This window comes from Humulus lupulus, chromosome 2 (assembly GCF_963169125.1).
Source record: "Humulus lupulus chromosome 2, drHumLupu1.1, whole genome shotgun sequence".
In the NCBI taxonomy this organism is placed as follows: Eukaryota; Viridiplantae; Streptophyta; class Magnoliopsida; order Rosales; family Cannabaceae; genus Humulus; species Humulus lupulus.
In genome coordinates, this window is record NC_084794.1 from 103,296,338 (window position 1) to 103,316,767 (window position 20,430).

General features: G+C 34.8%; 1 protein-coding gene across 1 annotated transcript; it reads left to right on the forward strand.

Moving 5' to 3' along the window:
• The first annotated feature begins 7,429 nt into the window (after positions 1–7,429).
• Positions 7,430–10,233, forward strand: LOC133818310 (uncharacterized). Its single transcript, XM_062251095.1, has 4 exons — positions 7,430–7,636; positions 7,723–8,867; positions 9,182–9,254; positions 9,806–10,233. Exons 1-4 carry the CDS (start codon positions 7,520–7,522, stop codon positions 9,968–9,970), a joined length of 1,500 nt encoding a protein of 499 aa, XP_062107079.1. The 5' UTR covers positions 7,430–7,519; the 3' UTR covers positions 9,971–10,233.
• Positions 10,234–20,430: the final 10,197 nt, after the last annotated feature.

Below are 20,430 nucleotides of genomic sequence, written 5' to 3' on the forward strand. Positions count from 1 at the left end.
AGAAAACACCAACAGTTACGCAATGTTACTAGAGCCTTGATTTTTCAATCAGGCTTATCTCTTATTCATTGGGGACATGCTGTCCTCACGGCTATGCAACTCATCAATTGCTTACCCACTAAACCGCTACATAAATAGACCCTTAATGAGGTATTGTATTCTCAACTCCCTACTTATGATCATTTACACAACTTTGGATGTTTATGCTTTATGTAAACTTTGAAAAACTCTAGACATACGTTTACACCAAGAGCAAAATCATGTGTTTTTATAGGGTACCCTCAAGGTATAAAAGCATACAAAGTCTTTGACACCAATAAAGTGACCAGTTCTCGTGATATTGTATTTTATGAAAATGTTTTTCCTTTCCTTCAAAATGTTTCAAAAAAAGAGGTAAATTCTTTACTTTCTGACTCTTATTTGCCTTTTTCTGTGCATGAAAAATATGTCCGAGCTTCACTCACTACAAATGAGCCTCTTCATCATGCTCCATCAGCCCAAGCACCCACTTAAGGACCAAATTTGGGCTCTGACACAAATCCTCCATGTAACGTCTCAAAAATGCTAATAAAGCTTAGTGTCTGGGTTAGCGTGCCTGGAGGGCCTAATTGGATATGTGTGTGTGATTAATTGATTAAATGTGTGACTACGTGGCATACATGGTTTATATGATAATATGAATATATATATATATATGCATGTGTTATGTGTATTAAATATGCATGTGGTCCTGTTCTTGTTTATGAGGGCATATTTATAATTTTATGATTTTGATGCATATTAGGTTAGACTTTGATGAATTAGGTTGGGAGAAAACGCAGGAAAAGCCCCAGGATTTTTGTGTTCGCGAGGGTGCGCCGCGACCTGCGTGACCTCAGAAGCTCTGGGGGGTTTGCTGTTTTGTAGGCGCGTTGCGTCCCTAAAGGGAAAGTCGCGGCCCGCCTACCCCTGGGAATTTGGGGTTGGCACCTCTAACTTGGAGGTGCGTCGCGACCCTTAGGGCCCCGGTCACGACCCTCCTAGGCAGCCTTAGCCAAATTGGGTTCTTGGGCTCAAGAACTTAAACCTAAGTGTTTGGGAAGGGTTCTACTACCCGGTTTGGTAGAATTTGAGATCCCAAAGGCTGGTACGTTATTTTTAAAGCATTTAATTGGATTAGATTTTAATAGTTATCCATTGTCGCTTGTGACTAGGTTTACCGTTAAGGCTCGGAATTGAGGATCGTGCTCAGGATCGCTCTACATCCTTCGTTCATGACTTAAGGTAAGAAAACTACACCTAAGTTGTGAATGGGGCTGAGATCCCCTGTAAATGAACATATGTGAGATTATAAAATGTATTTGTGATTGGAGATGTCTTGATAGGCATGTTTTTTCATGCTGCTTTGGATTGCATGTTTCGCAATCTGTTTATCTATTATATTTGATGTGAAAGTCCGGCTTAAAGGAGTCGGGGCTGATATTAAGCGTGTGAAACGCAGCTCGGCCTAAGCGAGCTGGGAACCGGTAAATAACTAGAGGGTTCAGCCTAAGGGTGTCGATACCTAAATAATTGTATTAAGATTGAATTATATGTTTGGATTAAACTGTTTATTGTTGCCTAGCTTATTGCTTGTGTTCTATTGTTGGTTGAACTGGTTGATCTAAGTTTGTTGTGCATATACTATTGTTATCTATGCTTGTTGAGTTTAGTTTTCTTGCTGAGCCTTGGATCACGGGTGCTATGTGGTGTAGGTAAGGGCAAGGGAAAGCTAGACCAGCCATGAGTTGGAGAGCTTTGGGGGCGGTGTGTACATCGGTAGCTGCTCGACTGCCACGACCGAGGGATTGACAAAGACTAAAGCCAAAATTGTATTTTGCCAATTAGGCTGGCTGCAGTTGTAATTACTTTTGAGGGTTGTAACCGCCTTGTAAACATTATTTTTGGGATCCCGTATATCAAACTCTTATTTTAATGAAGTCAACCATTTTATGATCAAAATCTTCTAACCATAACCTGTCAGTTGACTTTAGAAACACGTTTATGTCCAAACGACTTGATTAGCAAGTCTTGCACTATTTAAAATACACAATGTAATGGTCTTGGCTATCTAGAGCATTACACTCCCACTGTCATCACCACTCGTACAGGGAGAACATCTAAAACCCCTTCTTATTTACAACATTATCATTGCTTTAATTCTCACACTACAACAACTTTTAATCATCTTATTTCTTCCACTTTTAACCTTATTTCTAATATTTTGGACCACTCTAAATCTGCCCCCACTTTTCACAAAGCTATTTGTCAAGTTAGTAGTACACCTGAACCTACTTCTTTCAAACAAGCTAGTGAAATAGTTGAGGGGCAAAAAGCTATGCTTGAAGAATTTTCAGCTCTAGATAACTTGGACCATTGTTGACTTAGCCTTAGGACACAAATCTACAGGATACAAATGTAAATATAAAATAAAAATAAAAGCTGATGGAACTATTGATAGGTTTAAAGCACGTCTTGTTGCTAAAGGGTACACTTAACAAGAAGGTGTTGATTACTTTGATATGTTTGCTCCCGTTGTTAAAATGGTTACTGTTAAGTTACTTCTTGTTCTTGTTGCCTATAATGGTTGAAATTTATATCAACTTGATATAAACAATGCATTTTTGAATGGGACCTTGAAGAAGAAATCTACATGACTCTTTCTCAAGGGTACACAATTAAGGGGGAGCTTAAATCCTTTCATACTCAGATTTTCAAGTTAAATAAAAGTTTACATGGGCTTAAACAAGCCTCTAGATAATGGAATATCGAACTTACTGTTGGGTTTTATGCCCTAATTAAAACCCAAATTCTTTGTAATCTCATTTTATTATCAATAAAAGAATATAAATCATTTTTTGACTTGGTCAATCACTTTGCTCACATGTTTTATTTTCATGATTATTTGTTTAATATAAACTTCTATTAAATCCTGAGCATATAGCTAATCTTATTTATAGTGACGTAATCACAGTGGAATATAAATATGATTATATGTTCAAAATAAGTTAGTCCTAAGATTAGTCAGTGCACCGGATTTACACTGATTTGCCAATCTACGATATGATCTACTTACACATTACAGTGTTATGTTCTTTCCAGAACATTAGCAAAGTAGATAAGATCGGATGTATTTGTTACATCGGACAGGACCGATATTGACAGTTGATAAGATAAGTAAACATACCGTTATTATCTATTCTAGTCATATCATATAGTTGACCATAGGTCAATTCAATCTCAATTCTGAGTGGTTAGTTTTCTAACTGATTGTATTATTTGAGTTCTTTGACTTGTTCGTTACCAGCTTACCCTACGGACTAGCCCATACTTACATCTTGGGAACTCGGTAGTACAATTGAGTGGGAGTGTTAATCATAGATATGAACATCTATAGCTTCTGATGAAGAAGTGAAATGATGGTTTCCTTTTAGTTTGGTTCAAGGTGTTAAATGATAGAGATCTCATTTCAGTAATTAAATTAGTTTACTGAAATATCATTTACAAGGAACTAAGTGTTTTAAGGATAAAATACAATGAGGGGTAAAACGGTATTTTAGTCTTATCTCATTGTAGACCGTCTATAGAGGATTGAGTGACAATTATGGTTGTAACAATGGATAATTAATAGCGTATCTATATTTGTTATAGAGCGTTCTATGAATTCAAGAGTGCAATTCCAAGTCTATAGTAGAGTCACGAGGAATTAATAAGTTAGTAAATTTATTTGTTAGATTTATGATAACTTATTGGAGCTTGATTTCATAGGCCCATGGTCCCCATTGTACCTTGGATAAAATCATCTAGATAGTCTCAATTAATTGATTTAATCATCAATTAGAATTATCAAAGTTGACCAGGTCAATTTTGGATAGTTTCACAGAGTTGTGTAATTTTGAGAAGAAAAGAGAAATTATGGCAGATTTATTAATTAAGATAAATTGGTATCTAAATTAATAAATAAGTTTAAATCAAGGTTCAAATTATAAATAATTAATTTGATAAAGGATTTAAAATGATAATTTCGACCTAGGGCTTCAAAATGGCTGTTATTTTATTGATTTTTTAATTAAATTAAATGGCCTAATTGAGTCTATAAAAGGAGTGCTTATAGAGAAGTCAAAAAAGGGTTTTTGATAAGTCAGATTTTCTGATAGTTTTATATTCTCTCTAAACACAAGCCTTTTCTAAGCCTCTTTGTTATTTTCTCTTCTTCTCTCTATATCTATCTCATGTGTTGAGAATTGCCCACACTAGTCTAGGTGGTTCTAAGGATACATTGGAAGATCGTGAAGAAAATAGAAGATCGGTTCAGTTTCTTGATAATACTCCGCGACAGAAAGGATACAAGAGTTAGAGAAACTGAAGGGAGAACTCTTAATTCTGCTGCGTATACTGTAAGTATTATATTTTTGTTTCTCTTTGAATTCAATTTTAGAAACATGTTTTAGGCTATCTTGTATTAATTTGTTTAATATTAGATATACATGAAAATAAATAAAGATCCTGTATAAGTTAATCCAACACTTACTACTGCTTTGGTCAATTATGGATTCATTCTTATACTGATTATTCTTTATTTATTAAGAATGATTCTTAAAATGTTTTGGCCATTTTGATTTATGTAGATGATGCTATAGTTGTTAGCACTTCCACAACTATCATTCAAACTTTAATTATATATTTATCATCTTGTTTTCAGTGAAAAGACCTTGGTGAACTAAAGATTTTCATTGGTCTTGAAATTTTTAGGAATGCCAAAGGTCTATTCCTATCTCAAAGAGGATAAGCTGAACAAATTCTAGAAGACACAAGAAATCTTGGCTGCCACACTGTATCTAGTCCTATGGAAGCTAACTTGATGCTCTCAAATGATGATGACGACCTCCTTGAAGATCCAATTGTTGCGAACATATGGCTTTACACTTTATAAATCAACAATGAATAATGAGAATAATGCAATATTCCAAACCCTAGATGTTAATAAAGATTTAAGTTCAAAGTATGAATACAATTCCTGATAATCAAATAAACGTGTTCATGATATGAATGCTAATCTTGAATATAAGAAACTAAATGATTAAATGATGATAAGATAAACTTAGAAACATTTAATCATCAATTGTAACAATGAAAACACAATAGAGTAACACAAAAAAATGTTAGGGTTAGATAGTGTTTAGAGCAACTTCAATCTTCAAACTTGGAAAACTTCTAAGACTTATACACAATAAGAATATTGTTGTCCAAATCTCTATTCCAAGTCTTCCCTTATTGCTTGAAGATTCAACTAAGCATAATGAGATTTTGGATTTAACAAGCCTTAAAATTCATGCAAGTCAAGCAAAGCTTGATGAGTTTCTTGGAGACAACTTTGGTCTTTGAGAGCTAGAGAGAGAGTTGAAAAGTGTGATCAAGACTTTACAACTCTAATAACCCATATTTATAGTGTAGGCATAGTCATTAGTCTAACCAATAGGATTAGATCATTTAAAACACATCATTTGGAGCATTTTACGTAACTGTACGACCGTAAAAGAACGTTCAAGCGATGTATCGCCTGCATGCAAGTCATACGTTGCCTACTAGCAGGCGAGGACTTTTGGCGATGCTACGCCACTTAGGGGGCGATGCATCGCCACCCCCTCTAACTTTAGACTCCTCAAATAGTCCTAAAATTGCTCCAAATACTACCAAACTTTTTGGGAATGTTTGGATACCTCATTGTATCACTTTAGAACCATAAATGTCACTTTTAGATGCCTTCTACATAATCTCATGTTTTCACTTCTCTTTAAGTGAAAATCGTTAAATGTTTTGCACATCAACGTGTAAACATTTTAACCATTATATTTAACCAATCTCAACACCAACTTTATATCGTCGACTTGTTGGGAAACTATTATATCATACCATCATTCGACCTATCTTGTCTTATGTCATAAACTGTCTCAGCCAATTTCTTTTAGCTCCTCGGAAGCTTCATCTTGTAGCTGCCTAGTGTATCTTACACTATATAAAACAAACTTCAGGTCGTGCCCTACTATATTCCAGCAACAACAACAACAGTCATTCCACCTCGGTAACTCAATACACCCTTCAAGTATTTTGTGACGCCTATTGGACTGCCTGCCCCAATACTAGAGGATTCATAATTGGTTTTTGTGTTTTTCTTAATGGCTTTCTCATCTCTTGGAAGCCCAAGAAACAACATAACATTTCTCGCTCATCTATTGAGTCTGAATACAGGTCAATGGAAAATGCTACTATTGAAATTATTTGGTTGATTTCTTTACTAAAAGAGCTTTGTTTTCCCCAATCAAATCTTGCTCTCCTTTACTATGATAGTCATTCTGCTCTTCACATCTCCTCTAATCCCGTATTTCATGAGCGTACTAAGAACGTCAAAATAGATTGTCATCTTGTAAGGGACAAAATCAATGAAGGAATCATCAAAATTCTGCATGTCTCCAACCACAGTCAACTTGCAGACTTGCAGATATTCTCACTAAGGCTTTGTCTCTTCACATTTTGAACACTTGGTCTCCAAGATGGGCCTTCATTCAATATACGACCCTTCTCGAGGGGGAGTATTAGATGTATTTTTCTATTATATTTCGTTAGTTAGTTTGTAACACTCTTTTAAAGGAGTGAGTCACTCAGATCATATGAGATTACTATTATTTAGAGATAATTACTCATTTGGTTCCTTGTGTTTTTATCGAAATACAAATTTGGTACTCTTTGTTTATGATAATTATCAATCGATATCCTTTGTCTGCAAAAATTACATAGTTTGGTACTCTCCATGCGTTTAAATTTTTAATATTCACATATTATCCATTAATTTAGTGATTTATTTGATTTTCAATTATTTTATTATTTTTAAATAATTTAAATATATTTTTAGAATTCATAAAATAAAATAAATGTTTAATTAAAACATTAAAATTATTTTAATAAACAAAATTATTTTTAAAATAAATTTAATTAATTAAAAACAAACAAAAATTAGAATAAAAAATTTAAAACTAATTGAAATTTTATTAATTAACTTTAAATAAATCTAAATTTTAATTTAATTAATAAAAAAAACTCATATTACACCAAATCCCATTTCTTCTTTTTGCCCGTTCTCCGTTCTCTCAATCTCACCTATATTTTTTTTGTTTCAAAGTTGGATTGTTTTATTGATTAAATTAAAATTTAAGTTTATTTAAAGTTGATTAATAAGATTTTAAATAATTTTTTAATTTTTAATTATTAAACTATGTAGATTTTGTAAAGAGATGATATGGACTCATAATTATTAAAAACACATAGTATTTACCCCAACGTTAGTATAAAATAGGGGTGATATATATAGTGGGTAAAGAGAAACTCTTGCATTTATAATTTTATAACGTTGACTTTTTTCTTTTTTCCAAGAAAAAAAATCTAACTACTCATTTATATTAGCTTTCATTTGTAATTTTTTTTTTAATTACAGGGTGAGGAATTGATGAAAACCAAAACCCATGGAGGTAGGATTCGGCCATTGCCGACGCCGTCTCGTCGTTCTCCCAGGCTTTCTGTTCGTAGGGCTAGGTCTAGGGCTCTCCCTATTCTCCTCAATCAGGTTGGTACTTCTTCAATTTCTAGTTGCGTTTTCTGTGTTGATTCCATTATTATAGGCTCACTCTAAAAAATCCGCTCTCCAACCAGAAAAATGGTAATGAAAAATCAGAGAGCACATGCGTAATTTTTGTCTCTGATAGCGAGGGTGATGATGATAATAATGAGGGTATGAATCCCGAATCGACTCCTCAAACAGTTAAGAACGGTGGTGGTATGACCCCTCAAATGACCAGTAGTTGTAGTGAAGATTCGATGGAATTGGATAGCTTAGAGGAAGGGGAAACTTGTTTTAGATGTAAAGGTAGAGATAAACGTGTAATGGTTTGTAGTGAAATAGGCTGCTTGATTGCTGTTCATGACGAGTGTATGGGGTTTGAACCTACTTTTGATGATTTGGGATTGTTCTACTGCCCCTATTGTAAGCACCGGCGTGCAAAAGCGGTGGCTCTTGAGATGAGTTCAAGAGTTATGGCAGCAAAGAAAGCATTGTTGAATTTTCTTGAAGGGAAAGTAGTTGGTGAAGATAAAGAGAAGGAGAAGGATTGTGATGACGCAGATGATAGGAATGAAGGTGATACGCTACCTAGTGCTAGGGATGGTATTTGCTGCAATAATAAGAATGTTCCTATTCCAAATGATCATGAAGTCCTGAGTCAGGTTGCGGATGAAAAGGAAATGGATGATGCACAAGTAGGCTGCCATGGTCGGGATACAGTGGTGATCGCGAAAGAGGTTCAGCCAAGTACAAATGTAGTCAATGGTGGTGATAATGTAGGTTGTGGAGAAGGGACAGCAGCCGGGATTGATCCACTTCAGGGTTCTAGTACCAAAGAAGCATCAAATAAAGATGGAGAATATGGAAAAGAGGAGGATTCAGGACCAATGGATAATGGTAAGAATGAGAGAATTGATGAAGGTAATGAGGAAAGAGAGATTTTGGATACTTCTGAAGTCGTAGAGGAGGATGAAGAGCAAATACAGACAGAATCATCGGATGGGCTTGAAAACACTGATGACATATCTGAAACTGAGTCTCTTGTAAACCGTCACAGGCGTTTCAAACAAAGAGCTGGAAAAACAGTACGCTCTGAGACTGTTACTCTACCCAAGAGATCTTCCCCTCGACTAAGAAAAGCAGTTGCACGACAAAAAAGCACCACAAAGAAAAATGCTTTGCCTTTTATTGAGAAAAATACTATCTCCGAAAAGTCCCAACAGCCCTTAAAGCTCGTGTAGGTGTATATTTCCTAGAAACTCACTATTTTTAATGCAATTGCTTTTGATTTTATTTTTAATGTTTAGTGTGAAAATGTAGGTGTATATGTCCAAAAAAAACCACTTCATTTGTTGGTGTGATTGCACTTTTTGTTTTTAGATGGTATTTCTCAGTAGGTTGATGGAAATTTATCACCGTTGCTAGAACCAGTCATTGGCCGATGAGACATCCTGAAATTCAACATTTTCTGGGTATCAAAATTAGCTAGTGGAGTTAGTTTTGTGGCTAAAGTTAACTACTAATATGTTGTATATTTCTTTTCGCATGCAGCCCAATGATGGATTTCTCTAATGCAAAGCGGAGAAGATTACACTGGACAGCGGAAGAGGAAGAGATGCTAAGGGTATAAGCTTCGGGTTTTGTGGATTTAACTTCGTTAAATGTTATATTTTATCTCTATTTTTTCTTAGATATAACATGTATGCAGGACTTATTATGTTCATCAGTTTAAACTTCTTTTGGCTTTACATTAATGTCCGTCTTTAATTTCTCTCCCTTTCTTTATCCCTTTGTGCACGAACTGTCATTGACACTCTCTGTGTTTTCAACCTTCTGTGAACTGCTCATATTGTTGTGGATACGTACAGACTAGGGTAGTTATTCAGTTCATAGTTGAAGGATGGATGACATCTGCAGTTTTTTTCCCCTACACTTGGTGTCAATGGGAAGGAGAAAAAGTTTAGTTACAAAATAGCTCGTAATAAATAGACAATTTTTCAGACCATTTTTTACATCACTTGCTTCATCTACAAGTCATTGCTTTATTTACTTGACAAATTTGTAAAAGTGGCCGTGTGGTTTCTTCGTAGATTAGGCATTTGAAACTTCCTTTCATTTTGATTCATTTGGTTTGTACTCATTCAATTTTGTTATGCATTCCTATTTTTACTGCAGGATGGTGTTCACAAATTTTCAATAACGAGAAACATAGTTCTGCCATGGAAGAAAATTTTGGAGTATGGCCGTCATGTATTTGATCCCAGTCGTACTCCAGTTGATCTCAAGGACAAGTGGAGAAACTTGATGGCCAAAGAGGGTGCATCAATTGACAAAGTTTGATCGATAGCTTTGGACCCTAACAGGTTAAGGTCATCCAGGTTTGGATTCTATACTTAATATCTTATCTTTTGTCTGTAAATCAAATTCAAACGAGGGAGCCCATTTTTGTACATGTTTCTATACTCCCTTTACCTTTATTCCAATCCACTTAATCTGAATACTACTTGTGGTACTCTTTATCATCTTTGGTTCGTAGATGAAGGAGAATTATGTAAATAACAATGTCTGATCGTTAATATGAGAGCATACATGAGTTTGACTTAGAGGTTTCAATTGAATTAGTGGTTGATATGTTGCATCATTATCCTGATTTATTAGATAAGAAATTGACGTCATGCTTACTTACCAGATGGGCTTTGTTTAGTTAAGCAAAATGGGGTCATCCAATATTTGCTTTTCATTCATTCCTATAAAGTTTCCCTGTCTTGGAAATCTCGATAGGCAGCCTGGGATTCCGGATAGATGTCGGGATCAGAGATTATTTTACAAAATAAATATTATTAAAACTAAGTTAAAGAACAAAATAAAAAATTATCTCTTCTTTTGTTATTCGTAGATGTTGTGTATTACTATTTACTAGTACTGTATTTTTCCTTTATGGGCTTGGAAAGTCATAAAACACAGCAGGATAATATCATTACCCCTGGACAATTAGACACCCAAGCTGTAGTCGCAACGATCCAATTCCAGGAGCCGAGCTATTTCTTAATTCCCAAGCATTAAAAATTGTTGTTCGCAAAGTCAGTTTATTCCAACTCCAAGCAGATGAAATAATGAAATGGGCATTATATTTGCACTCAAATTTGATTAGGACATCCTATTTTTATTAAAAATTAATATATATAAATATATTATACTTTGTTTTCAACTTGTGCTTACATTTTTTTAATATTCTAAAAAATATATATAAATAATATATATTTTAAATGTTTAAATAAAAAAAATTAAAACAAAAATATTTAAAAGCTTGTTAAAATAAGGAATTTTTACTACTTATACATTGTTTTTTTTAAAAATTATGAAAACAGTATAAAATAAAATTATTGAAATTAACAAAAGAAGAAATTAAAGAATATTAAAAAAAATATTGAATTTTTTTTATTAGAAATGGTTTTAAAATTAATTTTTTTAATTAATGGGGTGTCCAAATATATTCTTGGGTGCAAATAAAATGCTCCATAATGAAAAATAGACAATTTCACCAATTTATTTGTTTTTTATGTGTGCTTGGATTGGATTAAACAAATAAATTGGTGAAACTACTTATCCAAGTTGTCCATACAACATGAAAATTTATATCTTCATGAAGAACAAGACCTTTAAAACATACTTGTCTTACAGGCTTCCCGTGAATGTGCAGCTGGGGCTATTGGGTACTCAAAAGAATCAAGTTGACTAGAATTTCTTGAAACAGTAGGGATAACTTCTCACTATTAACTTAAAAGAACGAAGCTTACCATATTTAGACTAAAAATTGGAAAAATTTATGGCCTTATTGGTTTTATTTACAAATCTAACAACCAGAGTTTTAATTACAAAACTAATGAAAATCTATATCGAATTTTAAAATAATTATATACTCAAACCAACCGACGACCTCAATCCCAAAGTCTCATCACCGGGTGACCTTAACGTTGTTTGTACACATTGGAAGACCGTCACTTTAACCTCCATTTCTAGGGACCTCCGGCTATCCCAAAGCTAGAGAGCGGTGCCATTGGAACTAGCTCTTTGAGAGGAATAAAACCAACCACCTATTGCACTTAATTCATCGTCGTTGTCCATTGAGTTTGTGGGTATCTCTGTCGCTTTAGAAACGTTTCCGACAATACTGAATTTTGTTTTGACTCGAGGGTGGTATGAATATGACATACTCTTCGAGAGGGTAATTTTGATGGACATCAAGGAAATATTTGTTGCTGTCATAGGAGAAGATGATTCAAAGAGCTAAGAGTTATTAGTGGAATTGTTATGTTTTAAAAGTGAGTAATGATTGACACACTCTCAATTTATACACTCTAATTAAACAATGTTATCCAAAAAACAAGCATGGATGACATGACAAATATTTGGTACACGCGGCTAACATCTGGCAGAATTCGTGCTCGACTATCGACCAGGAAGACATCTAGTGTCACGACGTTCGATCTCTTCATACGACTAGCATGGTCGTATGCATGCAATACGCGGAGAAGATCTTATGCAGTTATGATAGTATCTGAAATTATCTCCCATGATTTCCTGAGTATCCGATTATTTAGGGAATAACATCTGTAACAAATTAATGTAAATCCTCCTTGAGCCTATAAATAGAGAAGGAGGGCTCAAGGGAAAATGATCTTCTTCTTCTTCTTTTTTGCTTTCTAATCACTAGAGATTAGAGTTATCTTATTTGATATATTGTATTGTTCTTCAGAGGTGGGTGAAACTCATTGAACCCTAGTTCCTTGATCACTCCTTTGAATCATATATCAATAACAATTCAAGTGGACGTAGGTTATTACCAGATTCTGGGGCCAAACCACTATAAACTCTTGTGTTCTTTACTATTTCGTCATCACATTCTTTCCAACGTGTTTGTCCACATCAAGCAAATTTGACTCAGTGTCAGTTGGCCAAAATCAGGGTCAACAAACACTATGATGTGTATTTAATCACAATCATACAATTAAAAATGATGTGGTCTCCACTTAAAAATATCAATGGTTAAAATTAAATACACATCATAGTGTGTAAATTGAGAGTGTGTGTAACATTACTCTTTATAAGTATTTTTTTTGTTAGTTTTAAATTTGGTTAACCAACAAATAACTAAATTTAAAAGTAAATACAATTTAAATAGTAACCAAACTAATAATAGGTTACCAAAAAAAATATTATTTTCTATTTAAAAGTTACCTGAAAGTATCCAAAACAATACAAATTTTAAAGAGTAATTGACGAGAAAATCTCATAATCTTTACATTTTGTTATACTTAACCCTCAATTCTTTAGTTTTGGTGGGAAAACCTCTCAAACCACAGTTCTATTAACAAATCCACAATCCCCGTTTGTTTTTACCGTTATCTGCCACCATGGATCGTCCAAATCATAAATTGTGATCCACGTCATTAATAAAAAATATTTCAATGAATAAAAATAGGCTATTTAAGATTTTTTCCCTCTGAGGTATGACCTATACATTATTGTGCTCTCTGATTTTTTCAGGCCGTTACAAACTCCCCCCGAACTATTCACAATGTTGTAAAGTGGGACTTCAGTCCAAATTTGTCCAATGTGGCTAACGACATGCTGACATGACTCTTTTAGTTGTTAATGTGTCTTGGCCACATCAGCGTCACATGTGTAATAAAAATGATTAAAATGCTCTTGTTTTATTAAAAATTATTAAATTTTAAATAAATCATTACACTAAAAATAATTTAAATTAAATCAAATCTTACAAAATTAACTTTTTTATATAAACTAAGATTTATTTTTAATTTATTAATTTTAATTAAAAAATAAGAGATTTTTAATATTTTTAAATTAATTTTATTAAAAATACATATGTGATGCTTACGTGGTCAAGACACATCAGCAAGCAAAGAGCTATGTCACATGTCATTAGCCACGTTGGACAAAATTAGACGGAAGTCTCACTTTACAACAATGTGAATAGTTCGGGGGAATTTTTAATGGCCCAAAAAAATCAGAGAGCACGATAATGTATAGGTCATAATTCCGGGGGCAAAAATCCTAAATAGCCATAAAATTAAATTAAAAAATTAAAATAAGAAGAGCACTAACAATAAAAACTCAGATTTCTTCTAAAAGCCAAAAAAAATCAAAAGTCCAAACTGAAATTAAACAAAAAATTTAACTTGTATATCATTACCAATAATCAATTTTACTATTTGTAGTTCATTCTCACATATAAATTTATAACTTTACAACTATTATGATTTCAAATAATGAATATTATTCTCATTCTGCTTATCAGATTTTGAATTAGATTTAAACTCACAAAATCTTCACTATCAATTCACATAAACAAAAATCCACACACAAATCTGTTCTATAAGAAAAACCTATGCTCAACCTAGATCAGACTCATTCACCCATGCCCAAAAACAAGATGTAAACTCAAAGCTTGAACCAAAAAATAAGATCAAAATCTGAATACTAGACCCATGCCCAAAAATAAAATAAGAACCATGCGAGAGAGGATCGAATCTTGGTATGGTGCAAGTGAAACGACGCGACGCCAAGGGGCTGGTTGCGCGAGGGATGGATTTCTGCCGAGATTTGTTGTCAACTAATTTGCAGAAAAAAGAAGAAAAATAAGAGGGGAGGAAGAAGAAAGATGAAGTCAAAACAAAAAAACAAAAAAGAAAGAAAAAGGAAGAAGAAGAGAGGTATCGGGGGAGAAAGAGGAGAGAGTGGGGAAGAATTAAAGCTTGCTTTTTTTTTGAGTTTTTAATGTATTTTTAAATAACTATTTATTTTTATTAAATAAATTTTTATTTTAAATTAATTAATAAATTATGATGTGGATGAATAAGAGATTGCCATGTGTGTCTAAGTATGTCCATAGTGGCAAATAATGACATGTAGCAAACATGGACTGTGGATTTGTTAACAAAACTACGGTTTGGAAGGTTTTCCCACCAAAACTAAAAATTGGGGGTTAAGTGTCACAAAATGTAAATATTAGGGGGTTTTGCCACTAAATACTCATTTTTAAAAGGTTACTAATATAATAAATTATTAAAGAGTAATAAAAATAATAAGTTTTTTTTATTTATTTTAAAAAGTCACGTTTTAAAAAGAAATTACAATAGGTATCTAAACTAGATTAAAGGTACCCAAAAAATAAATTAAAAATCTCAAAATTAATGAGAAACACAAAACTCCAAATTAACTAAAAAAATAATTCAGCAAGTAGTAACCATAATAATAAGTTGTCAAATAGAAACTAAAATAATAAGTTACCATAATATAATGCAAACATTGAGTCATATATTAAAATCCCAAACATTAAGTCATATTTTAAAAAGTGTAGAGGTTCTCTCTACAATTACGAATTTGGGTACCAGTAACCTATCAAGAACAAAGGAAGAGGCAAGAATTCAATTAGGAGCATCGATGGGGTGTTAGCCTAAGAGACTTCACGTTCATGTTAGTCTGATTGCAAATAGATAATGAAATAACAACAAATAACAAAGCGATAAATAATTGACAAGTATGAAAGAATGAATGCTTCAAATGACGATGGAGGATTTGGGGAGCAAGGATGAGGTCAAATAGCTAGTCAGGTTGAGAGAATAAGAGTAGTTTGTTTAAATATTGCTCATTAGATGATCTTGGGGGACTCCCCAAGCTTTGCTTTGTAGTGTCTCTCCTTGGTCATGTTGTCCCTTCTCCTTCCTCTAGTCATTGTCGCAATCTCTAGTTGATTTGATCAAAGCCTTTGGCTGGTAAGATGTATTAGGATATGGGTCCGGGTATGAGGCTAGCTTGTGAAGCCCATTATGAGTATGGGTTGTACGCTTGATTTGATGTGAGCCAAGTCAACCCATCAGACTGTACTTTTGGGCCTTACGTGCTTAGAGTATCAGACAGGTTTTTACCAAATATATGCACCAATGCTAATAGTCTAGTCTCTCAAGGAATGATCGAACGAATACATGGTCTGCATGCATTTAAATGGCTATGTAACTGCATGCACCCGGGGTACGTAGACGGACGAGTGCACGTGCCATTGAAGTGCGCAAATAGACGTGTCTACATGTACTTAGAGCGAGGAAATGGATGTGTCCACGTGAGCCTAGAAATCGCCGACGGACAGTTCTGTATGCCTTTAGAGTGCCAAGTGCACATGAGGGCGCATGCAAACAACGTCCAAGTATGCATGCAGGCGCAGGTTGAATGAGTTTTCATAGACATGGAGGGCAAGTAGACAATGTCTGCGTGTGTCTGATAGTGTAGGCGGACAATGTCCACGTACTCTAAAGTGAAGGCTGACTTAGTGTGTGTGCGTGCATAGAGTGCAGGCGGACAATGTTTAGGTAACATTGGAGAGTCAGCACCGACAGACAGTGTTCACGTGCGACAGTGCAAACTATTCCTATATGCATCTTCGGCAGTTCGCATGCAAATTTTGGTATTTGTGCACCCATTTTTCTTTTAAGTCTAACATGAGTATTTTTACTATAATGGTTTTTGTCTACCTAATGAATGGTTGTGCCATATGTTTGTGATCCTATTTGTTATTTATGCAATGGTTTCCTCAAACTTAGTTAGTGTTTTGTTCAAAGTAGTTTCCTCATCGTGTCTTCAAGTGATCAGGGAAAGTATGTTGGCTTCTCAAGTCTTATTTCATATTCGTCTATTAAGGGGACAATATAATTTTAATATGATATTCTTACCGGGGTGGTTGGATGCAACCAAGTCACAGTAGTAGGAGATGATAACTATAATGTTGGCCATTATAACTTGAGAAACTTGTTGAGGCTCAAGATAAGGTTGATATGCTTGAGGATTGGATGCTGGTTATAGGTTTGGAGGTTGAAATCCAATGTCGTGGTCAAATGATCATGGGGTGCCAAGATAAAAGGGTTGAGAGTTGGGATAACAAGCCTTGAAAATTTAGAGAAGATGTGAGTTAAGATTGTTAAGGCTAACAAGTTGGCTGCCTTTATTGAAGCTATGACTACTAATGATCACCATTTGGAAGGCTAACTCTAGTTTGGCTAGCTATGAACTCATAATAGTTGTACTATCTCACTTTATTATTTGTAACTGTCCTACAACTTTTGGACTATTTCACGAGAAGTTCTAGTTGTTAAAAAAATTACTTGTTGTACTAAATTATGGTTGCTTTGATGAGTTCTATTTGGTTCCTCTTGCTCCCCTAATCTAAGTGTAGTGCTTTTGTAGTAGAATTGGACTTAGACTTCACATTTTCTTCTACTGTACTGACTAATTGTAAGTTATTAAGGTGAAGATATGCATTATCTTTTTTGAGTTCTTATTCTTGTTGACAAGTGTTTTCCAATATTCATTATTTCCATAAGCTAGACGCATAGTCTGAGTAAGATTTTTGCATAGGTTTGTTAAACACCTTGTAACCCGTGTTGTTTGGGTTTATTGACTGTCTTACTAGTTGTGGAGAAAAAAATGGTTTCAATAGTGGGTTGTGTTTCGAAGAGCTGCCTACATACCTTTTGCAGGGATCAAGCCTAAATGTAGTTTTGAATCCATGCATCAAAACTTGTTAGTCGATGTATTGAAAAAGGAGAAAGATCATGTAAATATATTTATATATATGATATCATTATGTCTCTTGTCAACCCTTAAATCTCTTTAAGTGTATTTTCAGGGGGAAGAGTGGTAATAGTTTGCTTCATCCTCCTCTCACTTGATTTATGCCCATGCCTTGGCAAGAACATCATCCATTGTCTTGCAAAGGTACTTAGTCAGCTCATTGTAAAGACCTGAATTGTAACGGAGTCCTTTGCGGAAGGCTAAGATTACTGTGTGTTGGTTGCAATCGGTTATGGACACATTTTCTTTATTAAAATGGCCTACATAGTCTTGCAAAGGTTCACCTCGCCACTGGACAATGACATACAAATCTTCTAATTTCTTTTTCCAATTTCCTACTACTGGAAAATTGCTCAACAAAAGTGTTAGTCAATTGTGAAAAGGTAGAAATATAATTATCAGTTTAATTAGTGTACACTAGAGGGCTGTTTCAAACAAACTTGAACCAAACCCCTTACACATGCATGCTTCACTCATATTGTGAGGGATGGACATAATAAAAATCCTTTGCCTATACTGAGCAATATGATCATCATAAGCATAAATTTTGTTAAACATGTTCATGTGGGGGAAGCTTAACTTTTTTGGCATCTCCACCAGAGCAATATCATCAACAAAAGGAGAATCAGCATAATAGCTAGCTACACTCTTCTTAATCGAGGCTAGCAATTTAGGGATTGTTTGATGAGCGCCTCCATCTCTGCTAATTTACAAACCAACTCTGAATCTTGAATTGGAAATGAGCTGTTCATGGTCATGCGAACTGGTTCGCTCATGGCTTGTTGTCTTTGTCCAAGTGCATGCTATTCATGTGTAATCTATCTAGCTTCGGGTGTAGGTTGTCCAACTCCAGCTGCAATTTGCATTCCGGCTCCAAGTGTAGGCTGTCTAGCTCCATCTATAGGCTGTTGTTCAGCTCTAGATGTTGGCTGTCCAGCTCCAGTTGCGTGCTACTGTCCAAGTGCATGTGGCTACTAAGGATCAATCATGGTCACTTGTTCACATGCATTGAAAGTTGAGTTCCCCATGTTAGGAAGAGTAGTTGGGGTTTGATAATTCCTCACCAAAGATGATGGGTCCATCATTTGTTGTTCTAACCCGCCGTTGTTGGCGATTGGGGTGGAATCATCTAGAGATTACATCGAGTTGACTGAGACTCTAAAATGAGGTGGTTGCATTCCCGTGGACTAGGATGACATTGTCTCCATCCTCACAAGTAATTCTACATTCTCTTACTCAAGTTTCTCAATTTGTTAGCAATCCTGTTCATCTGGGCAGTGAGGGATGTAACCTAGGCGGCTAGTCAGGTGTCTCAATTACATCAGCCATAGCTCTCAAAGTGAACTTCTTAATCCTTCGCTAATTGTATGATTGCTACACGGTGGGACCCAAATTGTAGAGGCTCTTTATACAATTACAAATTTGGGCACCATCAACCTGTCAAGAACAAAGGAAGAAGCAAGTGCTCAATTGGGAGCACCAGTGGGGTGTCAACCAAAGAGACTCTGACACTCAAGTCAGTGCAATTGTGATTAGATAATGAAAAAACAAAGCAATAATTGACAATTATGAAGGGATGAATGCTTCAAATGACGATGGAGGATTTGGGGAGCAAGGATAAGGTCGAATAGCTAGCCAAGTTGAGAGAACAAGAATAGTTTGTTTGAGTATTGATCATCAGACGATCTTGAGGGACTCCCCAAACTTTGCTTTATAAGATCCTCCCTCAGTCCTGTTGTCCCTTTTCCTTCCTCTCGTCACTGTTGCTCTTGACTCATTCAAAGGAGTTATCGCGAGAATATCTCGGGAGGGGAAACGTCCTCTTTAATTCACTCTCTAGTTGACTTGGTCAAAGCCTCTAGTTTGTAAGATGGATTAGGATACGAGTCCAAGTATGATGCTAGCCCTTGTGGAGTCCATTAATGAGTATGGGTTGTGTTGGAAATTTATGGTTTCACACTTTCTTAACACAACAATGCATAATAGGAAAAGCTCAAGATTACAAACCCTAGATGCTAATCAAGAACCTTATTCAAATTATGAATGCAAATCTTGATAATCAAATAACCATGTTCATCGTATGAATGCAAATCTTGATTATGAATGATTTAGTGATTAAATGATTTTAAGATGAGCTTAGAAACATTTAATCATCAATAATAACATAAACACCCTAGAATAACATAAACACAAAATTAGGGTTGAGAGATACAACCTTTTGTTTTGAGTAACTTGAATCTTCAAACTTGGGAACATATAAGGCTTATACACAATAAGAATATTGTTGTCCAAAATCTCTATTCCAAGTCTTCCCTTATTTCTTGAAACTTCAACCAAGTAGAATGAGATTTTGGATTTAACAAGCCTTGAAACTCATGCAAGTCAAGCAATGCTTGATGAGTTTCTTGGAGAAAACTAGTAATCTTGAGAGCTAGAGAGAGAGAGAGAGAGTGAGAGAGAGATCAAGTCACCAATTAACTCATATAAACCCCTTAAATAGTATAGGACCTCATTAGACTCAACCAATGAGATCAGAGCATTTAAATTTAAGCTTTGGAGCTAAATTACGTAAATGTACGGACATGCAATAACGGCCCAGACGATACATCTCCCGGTCTATCTCGTTTAGAGTTTCATGGGCCAGGTGATGCGCCTCCCACGGGCGATGCATCTCCGATGCCCCCAACTTTGCGCTACAAAATATGTCTCAAAACATTCTCAAATGCTCCCAAACTTCTTGGGTACTCTTATATACTCAAAATAAATATTTTGGACTCAAAAAGATAATTTATAAATGGCTATACCGAAAGTCAACTTTCACATGTGACTTTGGTGAAGTGGTTATTGTTTTATCACATCTTCGTGCCTAAACAATTTCTCTATGTATTTAACCAATCTCAACAGTTTGTACACTTGATTTGATGCGAGCCAAGTCAGCCCATCTTACAACACTTTTTGGCCTTAAGTTTGTTAGAGTATTAAACAATTTTTTACCATTACAAAAAGTAGCCAATAGTTATCTAAAATATTATAAAAGATAACTTGAAAATTTAGAAATAATGAGAATAATCGAACTCAAATTTTTTCTTCACTTTTTACATGTTGAAAGACCACAATTTGGGGGGTTCACCACCACAACTGGTGGAATTTAT

Excerpts from the sequence above, each read along its gene's own strand:
- LOC133818310 (XM_062251095.1), top strand. The coding sequence starts at position 7,520 with ATGAAAACCAAAACCCATGGAGGTAGGATTCGGCCATTGCCGACGCCG. Across the intron at positions 7,637-7,722 it reads TCCCTATTCTCCTCAATCAG|AAAAATGGTAATGAAAAATC; the intron begins GTTGGTACTTCT and ends CTCTCCAACCAG. Across the intron at positions 9,255-9,805 it reads AAGAGGAAGAGATGCTAAGG|GATGGTGTTCACAAATTTTC; the intron begins GTATAAGCTTCG and ends TTTTTACTGCAG.